Source organism: Aquila chrysaetos, chromosome 4, assembly GCF_900496995.4.
Source record: "Aquila chrysaetos chrysaetos chromosome 4, bAquChr1.4, whole genome shotgun sequence".
NCBI lineage: Eukaryota > Metazoa > Chordata > Aves > Accipitriformes > Accipitridae > Aquila > Aquila chrysaetos.
In genome coordinates, this window is record NC_044007.1 from 39,804,707 (window position 1) to 39,826,785 (window position 22,079).

Sequence of the window (22,079 nt, forward strand, 5' to 3'; positions counted from 1 at the left end):
TCTTCTCTTTAAACATATATAGTGCAATGCATATTTCCCCAGCCACGTGACAGGGCTGGGTCTAGCTAGCCCTTATTGCTTCCATGACATGCCCAGACTTTGAGGGGATGCCCATAAATCTGGCAGTAAATAAACCATCACTTCTGCAAATGGTTTGGTGCAGATGATTCATACTCTTGCTACAGCAAGGCAGCGGGATCAAAGTCTTTCCCCTTCATCACTCACTCAGTCCTTGAGTTACCCTGCCAGTTCCTGATCATGAATGTTTTTCATCATCTCTTCACACACCAGGGATTGCAGTGTCTTACAAAGCAGAATAAACTAGATTTAATTTAAGTAGAAGCTCAGGCAGTGCTTATACTACACTTTTTTTTTTTTTTTTACTTTATTTTTACACCAAGATGGTTTTGCAAATAATCTATTGTGCTGTAAAATGAAAGACAAGTTCTCTGCCACGTACCTACCATCAACTGTCTGCTGAGATTGCTGAATTATATTATAGAGTAAGACTTTTAAAGGCTATCGCTAAGTTGCTGAGTCACCAACCAACCCTGCTAGACAGTATATTGTAAGCTTTTAGGCCTAGTACAATAGGTAAAGGTTTGCCAAAATTTTGAGCAATGCTATGAGCACCAGTGAGTAGACAGACAACAAGAAGGATGGATCATGGAGAAATTCAGATGAAAATCAGAAAGAATTTACTGCAACAACTAGACCTGTTACACCTTAGGGTTTCAGTTGCATTGAAGGGCTGACATCTCCAGCACTGCTATGCTGAGGCATTCCCACAGTATTGATTCAGAGAAGAATGACAACTATTATACACTTTTTTTGCTGTACAAAATGGTCAGCCTTCAGACACAGTAATGGGTTCTCAATTCAATTTTGCTTAGCTTGAAAGATTTCTTTCTTGCACAGTAATATTCCAAAGTACTTTATGTGAACAGGCTCCCATGACAAACTGGGGGTCCTACTGATTTCACTGTCTGCTCTGGATTTCACTGGAAGCTTGCATTTGTACAAGAGTCTACTTACTTGTACAGGACTATTTTTTTTTACTTGTACATAATAAATACCAGAGTGATAAATAATATTTTTTTCCATGTGACATGCAATTTCATGTCTCTCTAGTTAATAAATGGTAACATAATTCTTCCCAAATGCCTATCCACCCTGCAATATGTGATAGGCTTGAAGAATAAATATTTGGACTTAGATTTTTTTGGTAGAGTAGGGTTATTTTGTTTTAGCTGATGTATGCTTCTTTGAGGAGAAAGGCAAGAGAAAAGAGCAAGCCATCTGGCACCCTGTAAAACAACTCTCCCAATTATTGTCTTGATTTCCTGACTCATACCTCTGCATTTACACTTTTGAAATGTGTGAATTCTTAGTAAAAAATCAAATACCTTAAAATTAAACATTCCATGATGGCTTTCTCTGCACAAGTTTAAGCAAGTTAACTAGAACTTAATGTACAGAGATGCTGACTACCTGCTATCCTCAGTGACTGAAGTTAAGTGTTCAGCATCTATGAAAGTTAAACTCCTAATCTTGATCCTATTAAAATTTGTGTACTAATGCTACTTAAATGCGTGTGCGTGAAAGACAAGGTCCTTCTATTTATCCATATGATTCACGGAAAGAATATACAACTGCTACTGTAGGGTTGAAACTCAAAAACTTTTTATGATTTTTGTAGTGTCCTGTAAAAGAAAGGAGCACAGGTACATGTATATTTTACAGTCAATATAAGATAGTTGCCTACACAACTCTTGAACACTTGCCACAGAAGACCTGTTAAAGTATGATGTGGGTTTTACACAGATGTAAAGCTTCTGCTGAAAGAGTGCAAATTCCAGCTACCTGGGAAAAGTCTGTTTGTCACAGGAATACACCAAAAGGGAACATCTAAGAGATATTGCCACAATTTCAAGTCTTTGTTGTAGCAGTAATCATCGTGGTCCAAGGACACAAAAAAGGCAAAGTTTACAAACAGGCATATTTTATTTAGACAGAGCTTTCAGGTACTTGAGCTCTTTTCCAGATGTAATTAAACAAAACAAAAACTTTATGTACAAGCCTCATCTTGCAACAGGTCTTAATTGCTCTGGTGAAGGGTCAAGTATTCAACATGTTGGCTCCTCTGTACAAAGCCCTGATGATGTCACATCTTCACTGTCAGAGATAGGGGCTCTCATAAGTGTTACAAATACAGTCTCACTCGTGGAATTTTTAATAGAAACCTTAAATTTACAGATATTTTTGTAACTCAGTCTTGTGGGAAATCACTGAAACTGCTAGTAAAACTAACTTTGGTCAAATATGAAGCCAAAGTTGCAATCTGAATTTTGTAGAAAAGCTAGTAAAAAGCTACGAGTTGCTCAGCTGAAAGGTGTAACAAAAAGTACCTGTATTTTCTCACCCTTTTTGTTTTTACAGACAAACCCCTAAGCTATAAGAATACTGAGATAGCAAAACTAAGTGCTCAAAAATTAGGAAGTGGTGTTTAAAAACACTGTATGACCTTGCTGTGATATCCCTTTGTGTTTGTCCTGCCACCCGTGGCTGGGTTACACGTTTACGTGCCATTTTTCCCATGGAGGCTCTGTCCAGCTCTGTACAGAAACAAAAGGTTGAGCACAACCTGCTGTTACTGCCCTCTCCACATTCTGTTCTCTTCGTTTCTTCTATTTCCAGCTTGCTTTTTCTTCTTGATCTAGGGCAGGTCGATACTTCCTCACACCTCCCTGCCATTCTACATGTCCACCTCCATATACTCTTGACCGCTACACCCACCTGTTTCCCAATTTTTATCCTCTGCTTGCCCCTGCAAGCTTATCTTTCCTGTTCAGTCCCTTGAGTTCCTGCTTTAATCTCTTTTTTTGGCAAGATTATTCACAGTTCTCCCACTCTTTACCTATCTGCATTTAGTTAGGCAGATTTTTTTTACATTCGGAAAACTGAGGGGGACACCTGTAGACTTTTCAGCAGCATGTAAGAGTCTAAGACATGGCTAGATACGACCAAAACGCTGATCAAAAAGTAAGTAAGTATTAAGCACACATGTAGGAAGCCAGAGAAGGGGAAGATAGTCTGGAACAAAGTTTTGTAAACCTTTTAATAGGCCTAAGAATGCCTTATAAATTGTATGTTAAATGAAGTATGGCTTTTAGCCTAAGTAGGCCAGAGAGACCTCAAAGGAAACCTAATAAAAGGAAAGGGTTATAATATAATAGAAATCTTCCCATTCGATAATTGAACTCGCTGCTGGGCAGCAAAGTTGGACTAAAGCTGAATTCAGTTTCAGCATCCTTTCTCCAGGCAGAGTGGATGTATTTCTATTACTGCATATTCACCTTAATGATCAGGTGCTCCAAGGCAGTTTTCCACCAACGCCCATCTCTCCTTTGCGCAGCAGTTCCCAGCTGCAACGAGGTTTCAGCTTTTCGCCATTTAATATCTGAAGATGGATTATTTTCGCCTAAAAGGCGACCCACCCTTAGCGGTTTTCAGGGGTCCGGGATGACCAGCCTGCGGCGGGCGGTGCGGGCACCCCCTGCCCCCGCCCGCCCCCGAGCAGGAGCAGCAGCAGCCCCTTTTCGGAGCTGCAAGCGAAAAAGCGAGAGATGGGCGTAAAGCGTAGAATTCTAAAAGCTGGTCAGGTCCGTAAAAGCGAAGAAACCACCCCCAAGGATTAACCGTCGCAGCCGGGTCGGCTGAGGACGCGGCACACCTGCCTGCTCCCCTTTCCCCTCCGTTCCGGGAGGGTGCTCAGGGGTTAAGCCCCGCCAGGGGCGGAGGCAGCCCGGCAGGGCTCCGCCGCGGCTCCGTTTCCAATGGGACCGGCGGGGCCGAGCGCCGCCGTCGCCTCAGAGCCGGCCGGCGGCGGGATGTCGCAGGGCCCGCCGGGCGCGGGGCGCCTCAATGACCTTCCCGACCACTCGCCGCGGGTGCGCAGCGCCGTCGCCGAGCTGCGGCGGCGGGCGGAGGCAGAGCCCGGCCAGCGCTGGACGCAGCCCCTCGCCGACTCCTTCCTGGTGAGGTTCCTGCGCGCCCGAGACTTCCACCTGGAGCTGGCCTGGAGGGTAAGGAGGGCCGGGGGGGGGGGAAGCGGGCGCCGCCGGCGGCCCCCCGCCGTGTGCCGAGGGTGAGGAGGAGGAGGGGGCGGCGGCCGCTCCCTTTGCGTGGGGAGCCCCCGCGGCGGCTGTCGGACAGCCGGACCCGGCCCGGGGGCGTCCCAGCCGCCCGCTGGCGGGGCGGGGTCCCGCAGGCCCACCGGGCCTCGCACCCCGCGGACCCGCCGCCTCCGGGGGGGTCTCGCCGCCTCCGCGGGGGGGGGGGGGTGTCGCCACCGGCCCAGGGGGATGCCGAGGCACGAGGGGGGCGGGTGGGTCGGGGGATCGAGAAGCAGGCGGGGGGTTGCTGCTGGGGCCGAGCGGCGAGTTTCAGGGTGTCACTAACGGCTTGTCACGCGTGTCTTCAGCGCGGCGCCGTGTAAACGTACGGTATTGTGGCTGGCTTTGTGCAGCCTCGGTGAGGTGACAGAAAGGTTGCGGTAAGGGCGGTACAGTCGCGTAAGGTGGAGGTTACGGTAAGCGTGGTAAGGTCACAACTCCCATCAGGAAACGGTGTCCTTTAAAGGACAGCCTTATCATGCTTATCAGGCTCAGATTACTAGCTACTAGTAGTGATACTAGTTTCCCTACAGATTTAGAATTACTCTAACATAAAGCTATGAGTAAAAACTTCTCGGAGTTTAGACATTTACAACACTCCTTTCAGGCTTTGGTGAGTTTTGGTACTTCCCTGGCTGTTTGTATGGCTCTTTGCCTTACAGACAGCGCGTGCGTTTTTTCAATACCGAAAAGTACAAATTGTTATCAGTTGTTTCTTTTGTTTCAGAAAGATTGACAACCACTAACCCTTCTGAACAGAAAGTATTTCCAAATCTTCCCAGGGCAAAAGCGTTCATTCACTTGTCCTAACTGGAAACCGTGTTTTAGTGGAATTTGATGCTGATGACACAGCATTGCCCAACAGACCTCACCTTTTAGTTTCTGACTTCTCTGCACTGTAGATTTTCCAAGTTTACTTACCATAAGAGAAGATTGTTTGCATATGGATACGTTGCAGGATCAGGGTAGCTAAACAAGAATGTGACAAATTAAATTAAGCCCTTAATCACAAATAGCTTTAAAAATGGTATTTTGTGTTCTTTTCATTTGTTCATAAGACTTGCATCATAGGTTTAAACCTTTCCTCCTCAGCGGAAGTAGCAGCAAGTCAAGCCGGATTCCTTTGGATATTTACGGATCTTACTTTTGCTTGAAGTTCATAAGACTGTTTATGTCAGACATGTGCTAACAATTGTAGAACTGTGCCTTTTTTTGCTTTTCCAACAAAAGCCATTTTGTTTTCCTGTGTTCCTTGGTTCCAGAAAGTAGGGCTTAATGAAGACAATATGTGCTCCTAAATATGCATTCCTAATTGCATTGCAATTGGTTGTTACCGATAATCCCATAGACAGGACAGTGGCACTTCAGAATTTGGCCCATATGTTTCTGCGCTTTCTTGTGATTAATTGTGAGATGTCTTGTAGATAGAACTAATCTTCAAGAGTGAGGAATCAAAGCTAGGTTTAGAGATGGAGTCTAAGAAGTAGCAAATTTCTTATATTCTTCTTGAGATTTGGCCCTCTAGGGCTGGGGACCTATTTTGGAAAAGCTAAGTCTTTTTAGAATCTTTTCAGAATTTCTGAGCCTCTACAGGCTTCTAAGTTTCCAAATTTCTTGTTTGGACCCTTCTTTGAACTAAGAGATTCTGATGTTCAAAAACCACCTGTGTTTAATCTTTCCATCTAGAATTTCAGGTCTCCCAATGCTGTAGCTACTTGTACTTAATCTTCTACATACCAGCTGACACTGATTTCTAGGTTACTTCTCTTATAGCATGGGAAGAAGAAAATAAGTACTTTTTTTTTTTTTAAGGAATGTGTTTATCTGCAATTGCTATATTAAAGCCCAAGAGAATTATTGTGCAAAAATCTTTGGTGGTCATAAGATGTATGTTCATCTAACCCAAGTCTGACCTCATGCAGAAGTTATGTTAATAATTCATCCTAGACAGAGCCCTCCTGCCATCAGTCCAGACAGTGGCTGCTCCCTCCTCTCCTGGTTTGATGTTGCCTTTCAGATTGGAGTTCAGGCTGATACGGTCCCTTTTTGTCCACTGGGCTCCTGTGTACTACTGCGTAATACTTGCAGAGCAGCTGAGGGGTAATCAAAGTTTGTGGCTCAGTCAATGTTTATAACTGGAGGTCTTCAAGTTCTTGTCAAGCATCTTTCTTAGTACGGGCTTATACTTAGCCTTAAATATGAATCAAGAGTCTGGCAACTGACCAGACTGTGTATTGATGCATCCCTGGTTAATATTTGACACAGATTTATCTGATTTCAGTTTATCAACATTTGGAAATGCTTCAGAAAAGAATATTCGGGTAGATTGTGGCAAGACATTCTGTTTGTGAATCTTTTATGATGCCTCATTCCAACAGCAATCTTTTACACTTTTCTACTGGCAATTCCAAACTTGCTTTCAAGTACTGATTTATCGATATATGTCATGCTAGAAGGAAATCCACCACTGAAACAGGGAGCTGGAATTGAAGAACTTGAAGAAGAGCTAGAACTGTCTGTATTTTTTAAAGCCAATGATTATTCAATTAAGCTCAGTAATAGACTATTCTCAAGTTAGAAGAGAATTCGTCTTCTGCATTTTGAATCACAGGAAGGATTAGTCTTGGCCCAATGCCTTATCTTAGAAAGTGGTTGGAGATGTATGCATGAACCCGAACCGCTTAAGTACAAGCTCCAGAAGAAGTGATGAAGTTAAGCTGATAGCTTCCACGAAAGGTTTTCAAATGCATGAATGTTGTTAGTAAGAAAGTGTTAAGTCAGGCTACATGAAATACTGGCAGAGATTTGTGTCTAGGAATGAACACAAAGTCCTTTGATACAGGCTAACAATGACTGTCAAACACCACAACAAACCTTCCATAGGTAAATAAGAAATTTTCTTGTCCCGTGAGACTTCTAGGTAATACTCCTCTACTGTTGTGGTTTAACCCCAGCCAGCAACTAAGTACCACACAGCCGCTCACTCATTCCCCCACTCAGGGGGATGGGGAAGAGAATCGGGAAGAAAAAAGTAAACTCATGGGTTGAGATAAGAACAGTTTAATAGAACAGAAAAGAAGAAACTAATAATGATAATGCTAATAAAATGACAATAGTAATAATAAAAGGATTGTAATATACAAGTGATGCACAATGCAATTGCTTACCACCTGCCAACTGACACCCAGTTAGTTCCTGAGCGGCAATCCCCCCAGCCCCACTCTCCCCAGTTTATATACTAGACATGACATCACATGGTATGGAATACCCCTTTGGCCAGTTTGGGTCAGGTGCCCTGGCTGTGTCCCCTCCCAACTTCTTGTGCCCCTCCAGCCTTCTTGCTGGCTGGGCATGAGAAGCTGAAAAATCCTTGACTTTAGACTAAACACTACTTAGCAACAACTGGAAACATCAGTGTGTTATCAACATTATTCTCATACTGAACCCAAAACACAGCACTGTACCAGCTGCTAGGAAGACAATTAACTCCATCCCAGCTGAAACCAGGACACCTACCTACCAAAATTCACGCTCGGAAGGAACAGTGTTATATCATTACAGCATCTCCTGTGCCTTTGTAATCCCTGTTAGAGATACAGGTATGGATGAAATGATAATGCTGCAAAAGATTTCAGTCTGGATATAAATTCATACCTGAGCTGAGCATGTTGTTTGCTCATTAATTTGTACAGATCCACCTACCTACTATACATGCTGTAAACTGAGAAGCGGGGTTATGGGTCTCCATTAATTCTGCTAAAGCAATGGGTTTATATATCCCTTTTTTAATGTACCAGCTATGTATGTATGTTTGACTTCATTGTGATCAAAACTACTGTCACCCAGATTCAGTAGTGATATGTGAAATCTGGAGAACTAGCATCTCCTTTCCTCCATAAATCTTTTTGCATCCCACAACTCTTGTATAAGGCTAATTCTTATTGACTTGGGGATACTGTCTTTTTGTACTTGAAATAGATTATACTCTGGTGAAAAGAATGAAAATCTTTAAATTCACTAAAAATGCAACATTGAAACTCTATGCCAGGAGATGTTTTCATAACATACCACTTAGAATTTTGTAAGCATTGTTTTTATGGCACTCAAAACTGTCCAAATATCTAGGATACTTTCAGGAGTTCTGGTGATACAAAGGTATATAGCCAGACTTTGTCTTTGCTCTGCATTTGACTTATGGCGGAATTAAGACTTCCTAGTATGTTGTACCGCAAATAAGTTGCTTAGAGTAACTATGATGTAAAAGAAGGATTGTTTTCTATAGTGTCAAACATATTGCTTAGTCTCAGGCATTATCTCTGAGCATCTTCACATCATTCAAATACAAATACCAAGTTTAAATCAGTTACTTGGCAGTAACTTCCATCAATACAGAGGGATTCCTCAAAAAGGATGGAAGAGCCCCTAATAGGCTCTCTGGCCTGACTGTTGAGGAAACACAAATCAGTCAGCCAGTCCTCCCTTTGTGCTAAGCCAAATGTCTCAAATTACGCATGTGCCAGTCTTTTCCCAAGTGGCAAAGAGGGTAATGCATATGGAATTGGGCAAGTTCTATGCCTCTATAAAAATATTTTAAATTCTTTGTGTATACCATATGTTTAAATTCTGTGTGTTGCTATATACACATATATAAAAAATACATATAAAATATATATGCATAAAGGTGTGTGTATATACATACGTGTGTGTGTGCTTATACTGTAAAGTTTGAGCTGTTGGTTTCTCCATCAAAGATTGCCAATAGAAAACTTTTTTCTCCCTAAACATCGCGCGAGTTCGTACAACTGCTGACACAATACAGGCCTAATTCTGTCTAGCATCCTTGTTAATACGAATAAATTGTTATTAATAAAGAAAAACCATAAGTAATTTACATATACAAATACATTGGTTTCTGTAAGAAGCACGGTGTGTTTAGTTCTTTTAATTCTAAGTAAAGTACTAAGTTCACTTTTTTTTGTTTTGTAGCACATGAATCATGGATTAATCAGTAACTTTATAATTTTTGATGTTCAGAAATCTGGAACTATCCCCAACAGACCTCAGGAAAAAACCCTCTTAACTAATGCTTAACTCCAGACACTGGAGGTTTTCATCCAGCTTTTCCTATTTATCAAGTTATCTTGCATCTATTTTCAGATGCTGAGCAGATGCTAAGTAGGTTATTCAGTTTGTAAACACAGATAATCATACATTGAGATGTTTTCTTGTGTTCAAAGTGCATGAGCTATTTTTTATACAAGGTAATGAATGCTCCTGTTTTTCCTGATATTAGGTTACTTCATTGTCTACCTCCAGACTTTATTATATGTAATATTTATGTTTCTCCTTGCTGTCTTTATTGAAAAAAAAATTTCATGTTTTTCAAATATTCTATGTGAATTTCTGTGTTTAAACAATGTTAAACTAGAAATTTTCAAAATAAAGTAAAATGCTAAGTACCCACTGGTAGTTTTTTAATTCTTCTATATGTTTGAGGATTACTCATGTAAGTAGCTCTGTCTGACTTGAGTATGTCCAGCTCCTAGGAAAGGGATTGTTTCCATAAGTAAAAATTTACAGAAAATGTCCCCAAACTAGCTATAGATGCTATGGAAGATTATCTAACGCTAACCTTTACTTCAGCTCTAAATTATTTCAGCTGATTAGATCAGATGGTTTTCAAAATCTGAGAACTCTTCAGCATTCATGGTTTTCTGGCCAAGAGAAGTAGGTTTAGAGCTTAGCCCTGTTATGTGTCTATGTAAAAAGTTGTACCACTTGCCCATGTCATGGAAGGTGTCAGAACTATTCCAACCACGTACTTACTCCTTTATGGACTCACCAGCTAGGTAAATCATGTCTTTCCTAAGGATCTTGAGCATGTCACAAGCTGTGAACACCATTTCCTTTCTCCCAAGGTCCAGAACTTAAACCTTTGCCATTTCCAACTTGGAAAATGGAAATATTCATGAAAAAAAGAAACTAACTATACTGACAGGATAGGATTATTTAGGGGATTGAATGAATGTATCATTTTTATTCTCATTTTGGTTTTGGCAGGCAGCTCTTCAAAGAGCTGTTTAAAATATTTATGTATTTGTTAGTTAGGTTCATTAAGTTGTGGTACAACAGATTTTAGAAGCAAAGCGAGAAATGATAAAGCTAGAGATGGTTGCATAGTTGTTTTGAGGGTGGTTTTGTATTTTGCTGCTGTTTAAGTGTTTGTATTGGAAAGACTGAGGAAAAGAACATAATATGTTGACAGTGCTGTCTGGTTGGCACAAAGCAGTTAGGATTGCTCAAACAGTGCCCTTTGTAGAGAGTCAAGTACTAACAGAGTGAGATAATCAGAGTACCTAATCAGGACTATTTTTGAAATCATAGTGAATTTCTATTCCACAAATTAACTTATTTTCCCTACGTCACCCCACCCCCCTTTTTTTATTTGTTTGGTTTTAAGTTGTCATAGATAAACCGATTTAATGCAGTCAAAAGGCTTCTAGTAAAATTCTCCTAATGGATAAATGTTTGTTTCTATGGTGTATGATTTAGGATGAGGCTTTTACCAACTTCCTCATTACCAAATCAAATGGGATTCCAATGTGGCAGATGAACTTTTTCATTTTTGTACCTAAAAATACGTATTTATAGGTGCTCTTTCCATGAAGGATATAGACAATCTCTGATCAGTATACCATGTATTTGTAAGTAAATTCTGCTGACAAACTGTAGTGCCTTATAAACAGTTTCCTCATGCCAATTTGTTTAAGACACCTTCAAAATAATTCAAGACCTTAATCTGAGAAGAAAAGCCTTAAGCTGAAGAAAAAGTGTATGTTTTATGTAAAATGATACAAGAAACTTGAAAGTAGAGGGAAGGGTAAGAAATAAGACCAATTATCTAACATAAGCATGATATGGGTGAGTCTCAGGTTTCACTCTTAAGAGTTTGTAGGTAAGCATCAGCATAGCTGATGCTGTGATAGTTCCAAAGGATGAATTCAGTATCCACTGAGGTTCCTTCTGACCATTCTTTCTATGAAGATGGTGAAGAAATGATTCTTGCATAAATTACAAATTTCCTGTATCTATTTAAGTTTATGTTTTATTAGTTGGAGTTGTCATGTTTTTTAACTCTAATGCCTCTGTTGCAAAATGTGGAGTAATTGAGAAATTAATAAAAATTAATTTCTGTTAATACAGATTATGAGAAGTAAAAGACTGTTGGTCGATGCTTTCATTGTGGTGACCATGTTTAATTTGTGAAACTGTGCTGAAGATCAGATGGTTATTTCCTGTTTGATGAAATATAGTAACAATTTGAAAGGCTAGCCTGTGTGTTCTACCTTTAATATTTAAACCTACATTTCAGTTTGTTGGAAACAAGATATTGAAAAATTCTGATTCTCTTAGCTCCTTTGAAGGTCTCAGGTTAGAAGTCTAAACTGTAGCTATTTAGGAAATTGTAATACCAAATCTAAATTACTTGCCAGAGCTATCCCTCTACCCTTCAAACTCAGTGCTAGAGAATTAGCATGGGTGATACAGCAGAGGCAGAATTTAGTTGATGAATTGAGAGGAAGCTTTTTAGAAGGTAGTCTTGCACAGCTTCCCGCTTACCTATGCAAAATGTCTTGAATCAATTTTAGTTGCAGAGCATAGTAGTTCATTTTCTCCACCACCACTTAATTAATATTAAAGGAGAAAAAGTAATTAGACTTGGAAATTAGAACTACTGCATCACCAGCTTAATTTTTCGTGATCCATCTCTAAGATGACCTTTCACAGTATCACCTGTAAGTCCTCTACATAGATGTTACCCCAGAAAAGAATGCCTTTAATTAACTCTTCCTTACAGTTAGGCCATAGTCTTTCAACGCACGGCCCTTCCTGTGCCTTAGCCATACTAGTTTATGATGCTGCCTTCCAGCCTTAGGAACCAGGGTGATCATGTCCCTGATAACAGACAGGATCTCTGTTTTAGCAGAACAGGTTCTTGTTATTTCCACGCTGGAGGAGGGAAATTGTCTAATGGGTAATGGACCCACTACATTGTTATATTCTGCCATTTCAGAGGGGTAGGAGGGACTTTGAAAATATTCTTCGGACATGCTGATGATCATGTCTTTCTCAAATAGTAAACGAAAATTATTATTGACTGTGTGCACAAAATGGGCCCATACTTTGTGGAGGGGGAGGGTGGGTGGGTAAATCAGAATGTTCCTCTGTAAAATTTTGCATGTGTAAATTCAACAAAACCTGTATGAATCTGATGCAGTATCAAACTGAATAACCCTAAATGTAACCTGAATAAGAAAACTGGGGTTTAGATGTATTTTACACAGAAACTACAGGCTTTTTCTATACGCTCCAATTTTCTCTTCTGATACAAAATGACAACTGCAGTCCATTAACAATTTGACAGAATTTAATTCATTGTAACTCACTTACTTGATACAGTATAGCAACCTTCTGCTTCTAGGAGTGATTTGCTTAAAGTACACAATGAAATGATAGCTAATTTAATTAATTAAACCTCTGACTGTAACCACATGTTGAAAACTTATTTTTAACTGTGCTCTTCATGTAATACCTGATGCTTACCTGACATCGACATTTATTTTTTCCAGTTATTGAAGAATTACCAGAAGTGGAGAATTGAATGCCCAGAAATAAGTGCAGATTTACAACCATCTTCTATTCTTGGTCTTTTGCATGCTGGCTATCATGGAGTCCTGAGATCAAGGGACCCACATGGAAGCAAAGTTCTAATATACAGAATTGGTGAGTGACAAAATTCCTTGGACCTGTTTCACGCCTGGCTGTGGCATTGATGTTTTTGTTTTGTTTTGGGTTTTTTTTTTGTTGTTTTGTTTTGTGGTTTTTTTTTAATTATCATAATTTCAGCAGCAAAATAGAAGTATTTTATGAATGCAACACCAGGGGTTGATAAAACTAGATAATATCAGAATGTCTTAACTAGAAAGGTAACATATTTATGTTGCCTGTCAGAAATACCTTTACATTAATATAAAAGTGAGTTTATTGAGCTGTAACAGTTACATGATTTGACTTATATACTGGTATGGCTAAAGCTGTGCAATCCTTTATGAAGAACTTATTTCCTTTTTAGTGGAATTCTTGTCTGCATCAAAGGAAGTCTTAAGCTTAAAAGCCTAAAACTTGTAAGAATATGTGGTTATTTGGGTGTGAGTGTCCCAACAATTATTTGTTTCCATGCAAATTTTCAAAGCTGTGCTACAACTCTGGTACTTGTGCAGATGCAGCACAGACCAGGGAGGTGTACACCTAGTCACATACCAATATTTGGTTTAGATATGGATGAGAGGTTCTCTGGGTTTTCACTGTTTACACGTAGCCAAAGAGCCCTATCTAACACCACTCTGAAGATCCTTGGTTTGTTTGATGCACTCCCAAAAGTCTTTTAAAAAAAGATGTAGTTAAATGATCATGTGTTACCATATTTCTTTGTGCTTGTTTTGGACAGAGACATCATTTTTGCCAGCTTTCAAAGAACTGTTTTATTATCAGTTGATCTAGTAGAAAGTTGTGCTCTCTGAAGCTTTCATCTAGGGTTAAGGCTCATCCCGTGCAATTCCTTGCTCAGGCCTCAGAAAAACAAGTGAGATTCACTGAATCTTGGCAGAATTACTATATTGAAGAAAAAATATATGAATTGATTGGATTGGTGATGTGTAGTTTCTGCTAGCATGACTGTTACTGAATTAAGCTGTTCCTGTCAAAACCTTGTACTGGAGGCTATGGACATAGGTCGGACATACTACATTAGGTGGCATCTACAACCATCTACCATTAGGTGGTACCATCTACAAAAAGAGTGTAAAAGATGAGTGACAGAGCAGGCACATAAAATAACTTCTGTACTGGCAAATTGGTTTATTTCAGGATCTTTGATACTGCTGGTCCCTTCTTGTTCCTGAGAAGGACATTAGAAGCAGTAGCAGACAAAAGTACAGGTGTATGTGGTATTCTTGTGGTAATGCACAAATGAATCTATTTACTCCTCAGGACAATGGGATCCCAAGTTATTTACAGCATACGATGTGTTTCGTGTAAGTCTCATCACATCTGAACTCATTGTAAAGGAGATTGAGACTCAGCGAAATGGAGTCAAGGCTATCTTTGATCTTCAAGGGTGGCGATTTGCTCATGCATTTCAAATCAGTCCAGCAGTGGCCAAGAAAATTGCTGGTGTTCTCACAGTAAGTATGACATACTGCTTTATGCTGCTTCATTGTTATAACTCCCAATTTTTCATCTGTTCTAAGCTATAGTAAATTTTCCTTCTGTAGTCCTTCTTAGAGTCTATGCAGCTTTAAAGAACAAAATCTTAAATCCATTAAGTCATAGGTTGTGCTTGGTTTGACTTAAAGTATGTTCTTGTATAGCACTAAATGCCATTTAACCTCTGATATTTTATAAGAACTCCACCAGCCTGTTACGACACAGAAATTTCATGAGTGTAAGAGCAGATGAAGCCCAGTTTTGTAAGGATTTGTGTTCGTTACCCCATTTCATCTCTTCTCTTCCATTCTCTTGTGCATTAACTCAACATTCAAAGTTTTTTTCCCTGAGATTCAGAGAAGATGAGAAATAGCATGTGTTAAGAGTAGTTAAGGGCAAGACAGTACTAACTTGTTACCAGTATGGATGATGCTACGTGATCTTCCATCTGCTACCAACAGAATGTATAATGTTTATGTTCTGCTTGCTTTTTGCCCCCAACATGAGCAACTCACTGCTGCCTCACCTCATATTTTTCACAAAACTTGTAGGAACTTTACTGTATTTAAGACTTGTTCTATTCTGTCAAATTCAGTTGAACTTTGCCAATGGATTTGAGAGGGGAAAAAAAAAGAATGAAAGAAAAAAAGAACGGGACAGAGAATTGACAGTGTAGTCCTATAATCCCATTTTCCTTCAGAAGTTAGGTTGAAAGTCAGTAATAACAAAACTGCTAGGCTGTGATGTGGAAATGAGCCAGGAAGATAATCTCTTGTTCTGATTTGGTAAGGTGCATATCTGAGGTTCAGTCAAAGCTTAGTCATTGAACTAATATCATCAGAATGTCAGCTGCTCTTCCCTTTTGATATCTACTGTAAAACTTCAGTGAAACCAGCAGGTATTCCCAACTTTTCACATCTAGAATAAGAACTCTTCATGTTCGTACGATCCTGGGCCAGATCTCACGAGAACAGGACTAGTGACGGTGTTTCAGTGGATTTCCGAGGTAGTAAACAAATTGCTGGTCATTTTTTACCCTTGAAATAGAGCAGAAAGGAAGTAGAATATGATTTGCAATTATGTCTAAAGGTTTCAGTCCATTATCTCGGACCAGGAAATTCTTTGTATGTGATGTTTCCATCTTGATCTATTTCAGATTTGTTGCATGCTTTTCAAGCTTCTAGATGTTCATTATAGCTATTGAAAAAAAGACAGAAAAAATTATTGTGTTTCCAGTGTTCTTTTCTAAGAAGAGAAAAAAGTTTAACTCATTTTTTTCAGATTCCTTTCATCACTATAACTGGGTTCATATATTTCACCCAGAGATTGTCTTAGTGTTGTTCAATATGCTTGCAAGTAAAAATTAAGGAACCTTAGTTTTAATCCTATGTTTTCCTTAAGAAATGTGTCTTGCAAATTACTAACCTCTATAAAGAAACAGAAGTTAATAGAAAGAAAATATGTATTAAGGAATGGAAAGCATAGTAAGATTAGTAAGTGACATTAGCTTGAAAAATCTGTTACCCCAGGCAAAACCAAATTGCTTTGTGAAAAACATGATAGTAGACTTTAAGTATATGATAACACATAATAACATGAGGTAAACCTATAATCTGGTAGTTTTAAGGTCTCTATCATACATTAAAATCTAAAGGGAATTGCACTTAAGAAATGTGTGTGGTTTGGGTTTTTTTTTATCCATAGAAAAGCGCGTGAAACAATAATGTGAGAAGAGCTACTGTACTAGTGGGGAGAAGTGTTAGTGAGAAGTACCATTTTTGTAAGCAGAAAACCTCTGGTTGCAGAGGTAGTATTAGGTGGGATATGAATGGAAGCTGCACTTTTCCCGTTGTGTAATGCTGTCTTTGAGCACTGCCATATTTTCTTTTAACTTTCAAAGGTCTGGTAGTTCTAAATGAATCTTGAATGCAAGTAGAAGTATGTCATATTATAAAGGCTGTATAGCAGATATAACTTTTATTTTCATTACAACAGTAATCTTGTAAAGCTGTACTTCTGGCTTGGGCAAATTCCCAGTAATTTCAAGGCTTGTCTCTAAATTATAAATACAATTTATTTAACTTAAATTTAGTAGCTTCAATGGTTTATATTTTTATATATTTACATATTATCCTTCAGGCTGTGAATTGCCAATGAAAGCACATGGCTAGATTGCTTTTTGGTAAATCAGCAGCAGAATCTCCGTTGTGAAAAATTATACCTCTGAGGAAGGCTGAGCACAAGCTTTGTGTACATTGCTTATGTGCAAATTGATGAGGGTTTTGTTTGTTTGTTTGTTTGGTGGGTTTTTTAATAGTCAGCCTCCCCTCATACTGGTTTGTTTGGTTTTTTTTTCCTTGTAATGGGAGGAGCAAGATAGGATTTTTCTAAGTGTTGTTGGGGCAGTGTAGATTCAGAACACTCCAAAGTGCAGGAATTGGCAAGGTCAGGAGTAATCCTCTAACCTATGGACTAGACAGTTTTCACAGACTTGTCCTTAACAATAGAATGTTTTCAATAATATTTTCTTTTTCTTACACTGTTTTTCATGTATGTTGACAGGATTCCTTTCCACTAAAAGTTCGAGGTATCCACTTGATTAATGAGCCTTTATTCTTCCACCCAGTCCTCGCTCTAATTAAGCCTTTTCTCACTGAAAAAATAAAAGATCGGGTGAGTGCACACAAATATTTTTTTCTTCCACAAAACTCTTACATGACAATCTGTAGCACTTCCCTTAGGATCTGGTACTCCTGAGCACTGAAGAGCATAAATCATTTTTGTCTGTTATTGCCATTCAGGCCTCCAGAATCTAATTGTAAAGCACTTGCAGTTATCAATAATGTGAGAGTTGTAAATGGTCGCTGTTATCACCGCTCTAAAGATAAAAACCACTGTGACACAGAGAGGTTAAATAATTTGCTTGAGGACACACAGCAGTTCTTCTGCAGAACTAGGAAGAAATAGGTCCTGGATCTCCCAGCACTCTGCCTATAAATGACAGAAACTGTCACTGAACAGTGATGTTATGCTCCAAGTTGCGCAGAATTAGAAGATGACAACTTTTTAGTTCTGAAAGACCTGCAGAGGCATTTATGCATCAAACATAGGTCAGGTTGAAGTTGAAAGTTTCTTTCCAAATAGCACCTTAATTGTTTTAAATTGTTCTGCAGTTTTAAATCCTAAAACCTTGTTTGTATTTGGATGCCAAAGCATGCCAAGAATTCTGGTTTATTGTAGCATAGGAAGAATATTGGAGGTTTCAGCTGGCACAAAAGGAAGTACTGTGAAGTGTTAACAGCAGGACTAAGGTACAAAATAATCAGCCCTGCCTATTGTTATTCCCATTCTGAAGCCTCCTTGTCTCAGCACATGGATCTTCTGCATTTGCAGTAGCCACGGCACTCTAGGACAGTAGATCCAGATTTTTCTGGTCACTGTTAGCTGTTATTTGCCAGTCCCCTTTTTGTAGCATGTGTATTTTGTTACGGGAGAGAGGCAAGATTCTTTTTGCCAGCCTTGTGCAGTCCCTCACTCTCAAAAGATGATTAAAAAGATGCCATGGCACTTCTCTCACATTAATACCTCTGAAAAAAGCCCCTGTCACCTGATGTAGGTCAGAATATTGTGGGCTAGAACTCAAAAAACAGAAAAGAGGGTAGATGGAGAGTAAAGGCGTAAAAGAAAACAAACCAGATATCGCAGTTCATGGAATGGAATAGAAGCAGATTGGCTTGTCTCCTGGCTTAGTTAGCGGTATGATCTGAAAAAAAGCCTCAGCCAGTTCCCCATACCCTCATAGGAATAATTACTATTCATTCATTCTTTTACTTTCTGATGAGGAAGTGTTAGATAAAAGGCAGCCAACTACTACAGGAGTGCATATTCTTGTAGTCTTTGTGTAATAATAATTGCAGGAAATTCTTGTCAAGTGTTCATAAGAGGCCTATAAAAGTGTCTGACTGGAAGTGATGAACAAGGCTTCAAAATAGCTACAATGAAGCAAAAAGAGAAGAACCAAAAGGACAGTATTACAAGGGTTAAAGTGGAGGAGTAGTCCAGGATCTAATTTCAGTTGGAACTGAAACATAGGGACTGAGATATAGATTGTTTTGAATATCCTCCTTGGCACCTGTCTGAACCTACATATGTACTACATAAAGTTGTTTTTAAATAAATGTGGCAGGACCAGATAGTAATGACCAGGAGCCAAACACTGTTCTGTTCTTGGAAATGACTGAAAAGCAAGTACATGATAGCTGTCATGACAAGACGAAACCTCAGTCTTCCCATGGTTTAGCTCACTTTAGCTGTGTGGATGTAGCGTGTACCCTCATCAGTGTTGCTAAGCCAGTGTGGAAGAAGCGTGTAGTTAGTTTTGGCTCCTGTGCTCGCAGCTGCATAAAATGCAGTTCTCGGGTTGTAGCCCGTGCTTCGTCAACTGCAGATATTGAGTTTGAGCACCCATGGGAAACTCAATTATGTTGTACTTTCTTCTTCATTTAAGGAGCTCATTATGAACAAGTACACTTGTTTAGTCAAACCAAGCTGGTAGCTTCAGTTCTTGCACCGAGTTTCTTTGCTGCGTGTTTTCACTCAGTAGTCTAGCATTCATACCCAAGTAAACTCTTTTCATGTTTTGTTTTAGGTGTATATGCATGGAAATAACTACGTGCAGAGTCTGACTGAACATTTCCCGATCAGCATTCTCCCCCAGGAATATGGAGGGGAGGAAGTCTCCATGGAAGAGCTGGCCAAGGAATGGACTGACTTTATAATGGCATCTGCAGATTATCTTCAGAGCATTTCTCTGGTTGCCCAGGAATAAGCTTATTACAGTATTATATCAATTCTTGAACACTGGAAGTGGAAATAAGTTTAATACAAAATATTTCATGTAAACTTGAAATTACTGTAAATGAAACCAGTATGTCTTTGCAGGGCACTGAGTATCATATTGACTACACTTTCATACTAACTGGATTCTATCAGTATGTACATCTGAAGAGATTAAGGAATTCTGCATATTTGCAATACTGTTTGTAATTGATTAACTTGTATGACGAAAAGCTGAATGCTGCGTTGGGTATCAGGGATTGATACTGTTCCTGTTAAGTCTTTGGAGATGACTCATCTGTAATAATGCAGTCCAGAACCTTATGCATAGCTCTTGTATCTTGGCTTGTCAAAATAATACGATACAAAAAAGAACAGAACATGAATGGGGTAGACTAGTTTATTTTGGAAGTATGACTACAGGGCTAATTTACAAGGAGTAAAAAGAGGCTGCTTTTTGGATTGATTCTCAGGAAAAAAGACTGTTTTGTTAGTTTGTGTCAAATTGAAAATTAGTCAGCAATAGTGAGACATCTGTGTTAATCTTTGTGCTGCTTGTGCAGCTTCCCTTTTTGTGCTAATTAACACAGTAATCTCCCAGAGGACAATAGGGGAAACACCATGTACCTATTCTTCAAGGGACAGTATGAATCAGAAGGAGCAACTGTTAAGAGTGTCAAAACAACCTTGAAAATTCTGATTTTCTTTCTTCAAAGAGATACTGTCCATGGACAAGTGATAAGCGACTGAGATTATGATCATCTTTAATTCAATTTCTACTGTAGAGTGCTACAGAGGTCGAGTTCTTAGCTGTTTGCAGTATCTGTTTGTTTTGAAGGGTGAAGTAGATTATCCTTTGTGCATCTGAACTTTAGAAATACCTGTTGTATGGTTTAAGGGTGCTTGTAGGTCACTTTGGACCTCAGCATAGGAGATGCTGGGAATCTTCTTTTTATTTTCAGAAAAGTAATTGGCAACTTGCCAGTCTATGTCTTCTGTTGGGCACTGGAAAGAATGATTTTTAATTTCTGTTGAGCCCTCTTCTTAATTTCTGTAGGGATAATGAAAAAAATCTGTCTATACTTATTGAAAACAGATTTTTTTTTTTTTTAAGGGACATTATTCAGATATGACCACTGCATGTGTAAAAACTATCACTCACATTACATAGCAGTATCACCCTGCAATCCCCAGTATTTAATAATCTAAAACATTATTTTACTTTTCACTCAGCTTTTTGTTAAAATCTGTTAGTCCACCAACTGCTAGAGTTCATTTACCCCATTTTTAACACTGTTTTGTAATAAGCCAGGGGGTCTTTTCATAAGTACTATTTATTTAAGCATTCCAGGAATCCGTAACAAACGCTTTGTTCCTCAGGTAGCTAGAAATGCTAACTTCAGTTATTCTGGAATCTTTAGGACATTGGGATGTTATATTAATATATGCTTAGGGCAGAGAAATGAGACTGTCCTATTAAATCAGAAATTTCTTATTTTAGATTATCATTAATACTGTATTATTGCAAAAGCCATTGGAGGCTATTCTTTATTAACAAGAGGAACATCTATGAAAGGCCCATAGAGTACTTGTTGGTTGTAGTTTCTTCCGCTGTGGTAAGGTCAATGCCAGATAGAAAATTATTTCAAAACTGACAAGGATTTTTTTTATTTTTTTTTTTCTTCCAGTTCCCTCATTTCCTCAAGTGCATTTTTCATTCTTCTCCTTCAGGGTATCTTTGATAGGGAGGGAGCCTAAAGTTAAAGAAACATTTTCCAGATACATTTTCATATATTCACATATTTCATGTACCTTTCTTTTTCTCAGATTGGACTATTTTGCAATGTAAAAGCTCCGTAAATAGAGGAGTTCAATGAAGTGCTAATTCTTCTTTATAAGAAAATAGACTAAGTAGTCAGGCATTTGGCAATTCTTCAAGTGTGTAACTCAAGTTGCAAATAATTTACAAACTGGAGAACTGAAGCGATTGTCTTAATCTGACGCTCCTTCAATTTTAATCCTTGAATGTAAACTGCATAAAGGAATGAACCGTGTTTCAGTGAACAGGAAGATTTAAACTTTTCCTATGAAACCAATCTCTAATCGTTGCTGTTTTATGCAGCAGACACTTTGTTTGATTGCATATGTATATGCACATGGACAAAACGTAGCTGTGGTTTTTTTTAGTCGTCATTTGGACTACACCAGCTGTATGGATATAAAGTCCTAAATGTCCTCAAAAATATCCTGAATGTATTATTAAATGGTAACGTTGTGTGCCACGTTAATTATTTGTTAATGTTTACATGTTATGTAGAAGGTAGCAACTCTGCGTAAGGTACAATTGCAGTTGCTGCTCATAATGGGGACAGGAGATCGTTAGGACATTTGCGTAACGAATGGACGAGGTATTGGTGCGACGGGTGGTGGTGTGGCAGCTCTGAGCTGCAGAATCATCAGAACAAAGAAGTAAAAATCTCTTAAGTGCATTGTTCTTCTCTAAGAATATCAGGAGTGCCTCTAAAAAAAGCAAGTTGCTGTTAAATGGTGATGCAATTTTCTACTGACGATAAGCGCAATGTAATGCGTAATGGTTTTTAATTTTTTTACACGTTAATACCGTTATATTAATAAACCTTTTCTAGTTGAACGAGCCTCGTCTGTCACTGTTTAGTGCTACAAGCGTCACGTTCCCGGAGGACCGAGAAGGGGCCTCGGCAGGACCGAGGCGGCCTCCCGCCGCCGGGCGCAGGCCGCAGGCCGCGGGCGGGGGCTGCCCCGGCGCCGGAACTACCTTTCCCA

General features: G+C 39.2%; 1 protein-coding gene across 1 annotated transcript; it reads left to right on the forward strand.

The window, feature by feature from the left end:
- Positions 1-3,821: 3,821 nt before the first annotated feature.
- On the forward strand, positions 3,822-21,927 carry TTPA (alpha tocopherol transfer protein). The gene is made up of 5 exons (XM_030012609.2): positions 3,822-4,085; positions 12,806-12,959; positions 14,226-14,419; positions 17,004-17,114; positions 19,090-21,927. The coding sequence occupies exons 1-5, from the start codon at positions 3,837-3,839 to the stop codon at positions 19,267-19,269; spliced, it is 888 nt and encodes a 295-aa protein (XP_029868469.1). The 5' UTR covers positions 3,822-3,836; the 3' UTR covers positions 19,270-21,927.
- Positions 21,928-22,079: the final 152 nt, after the last annotated feature.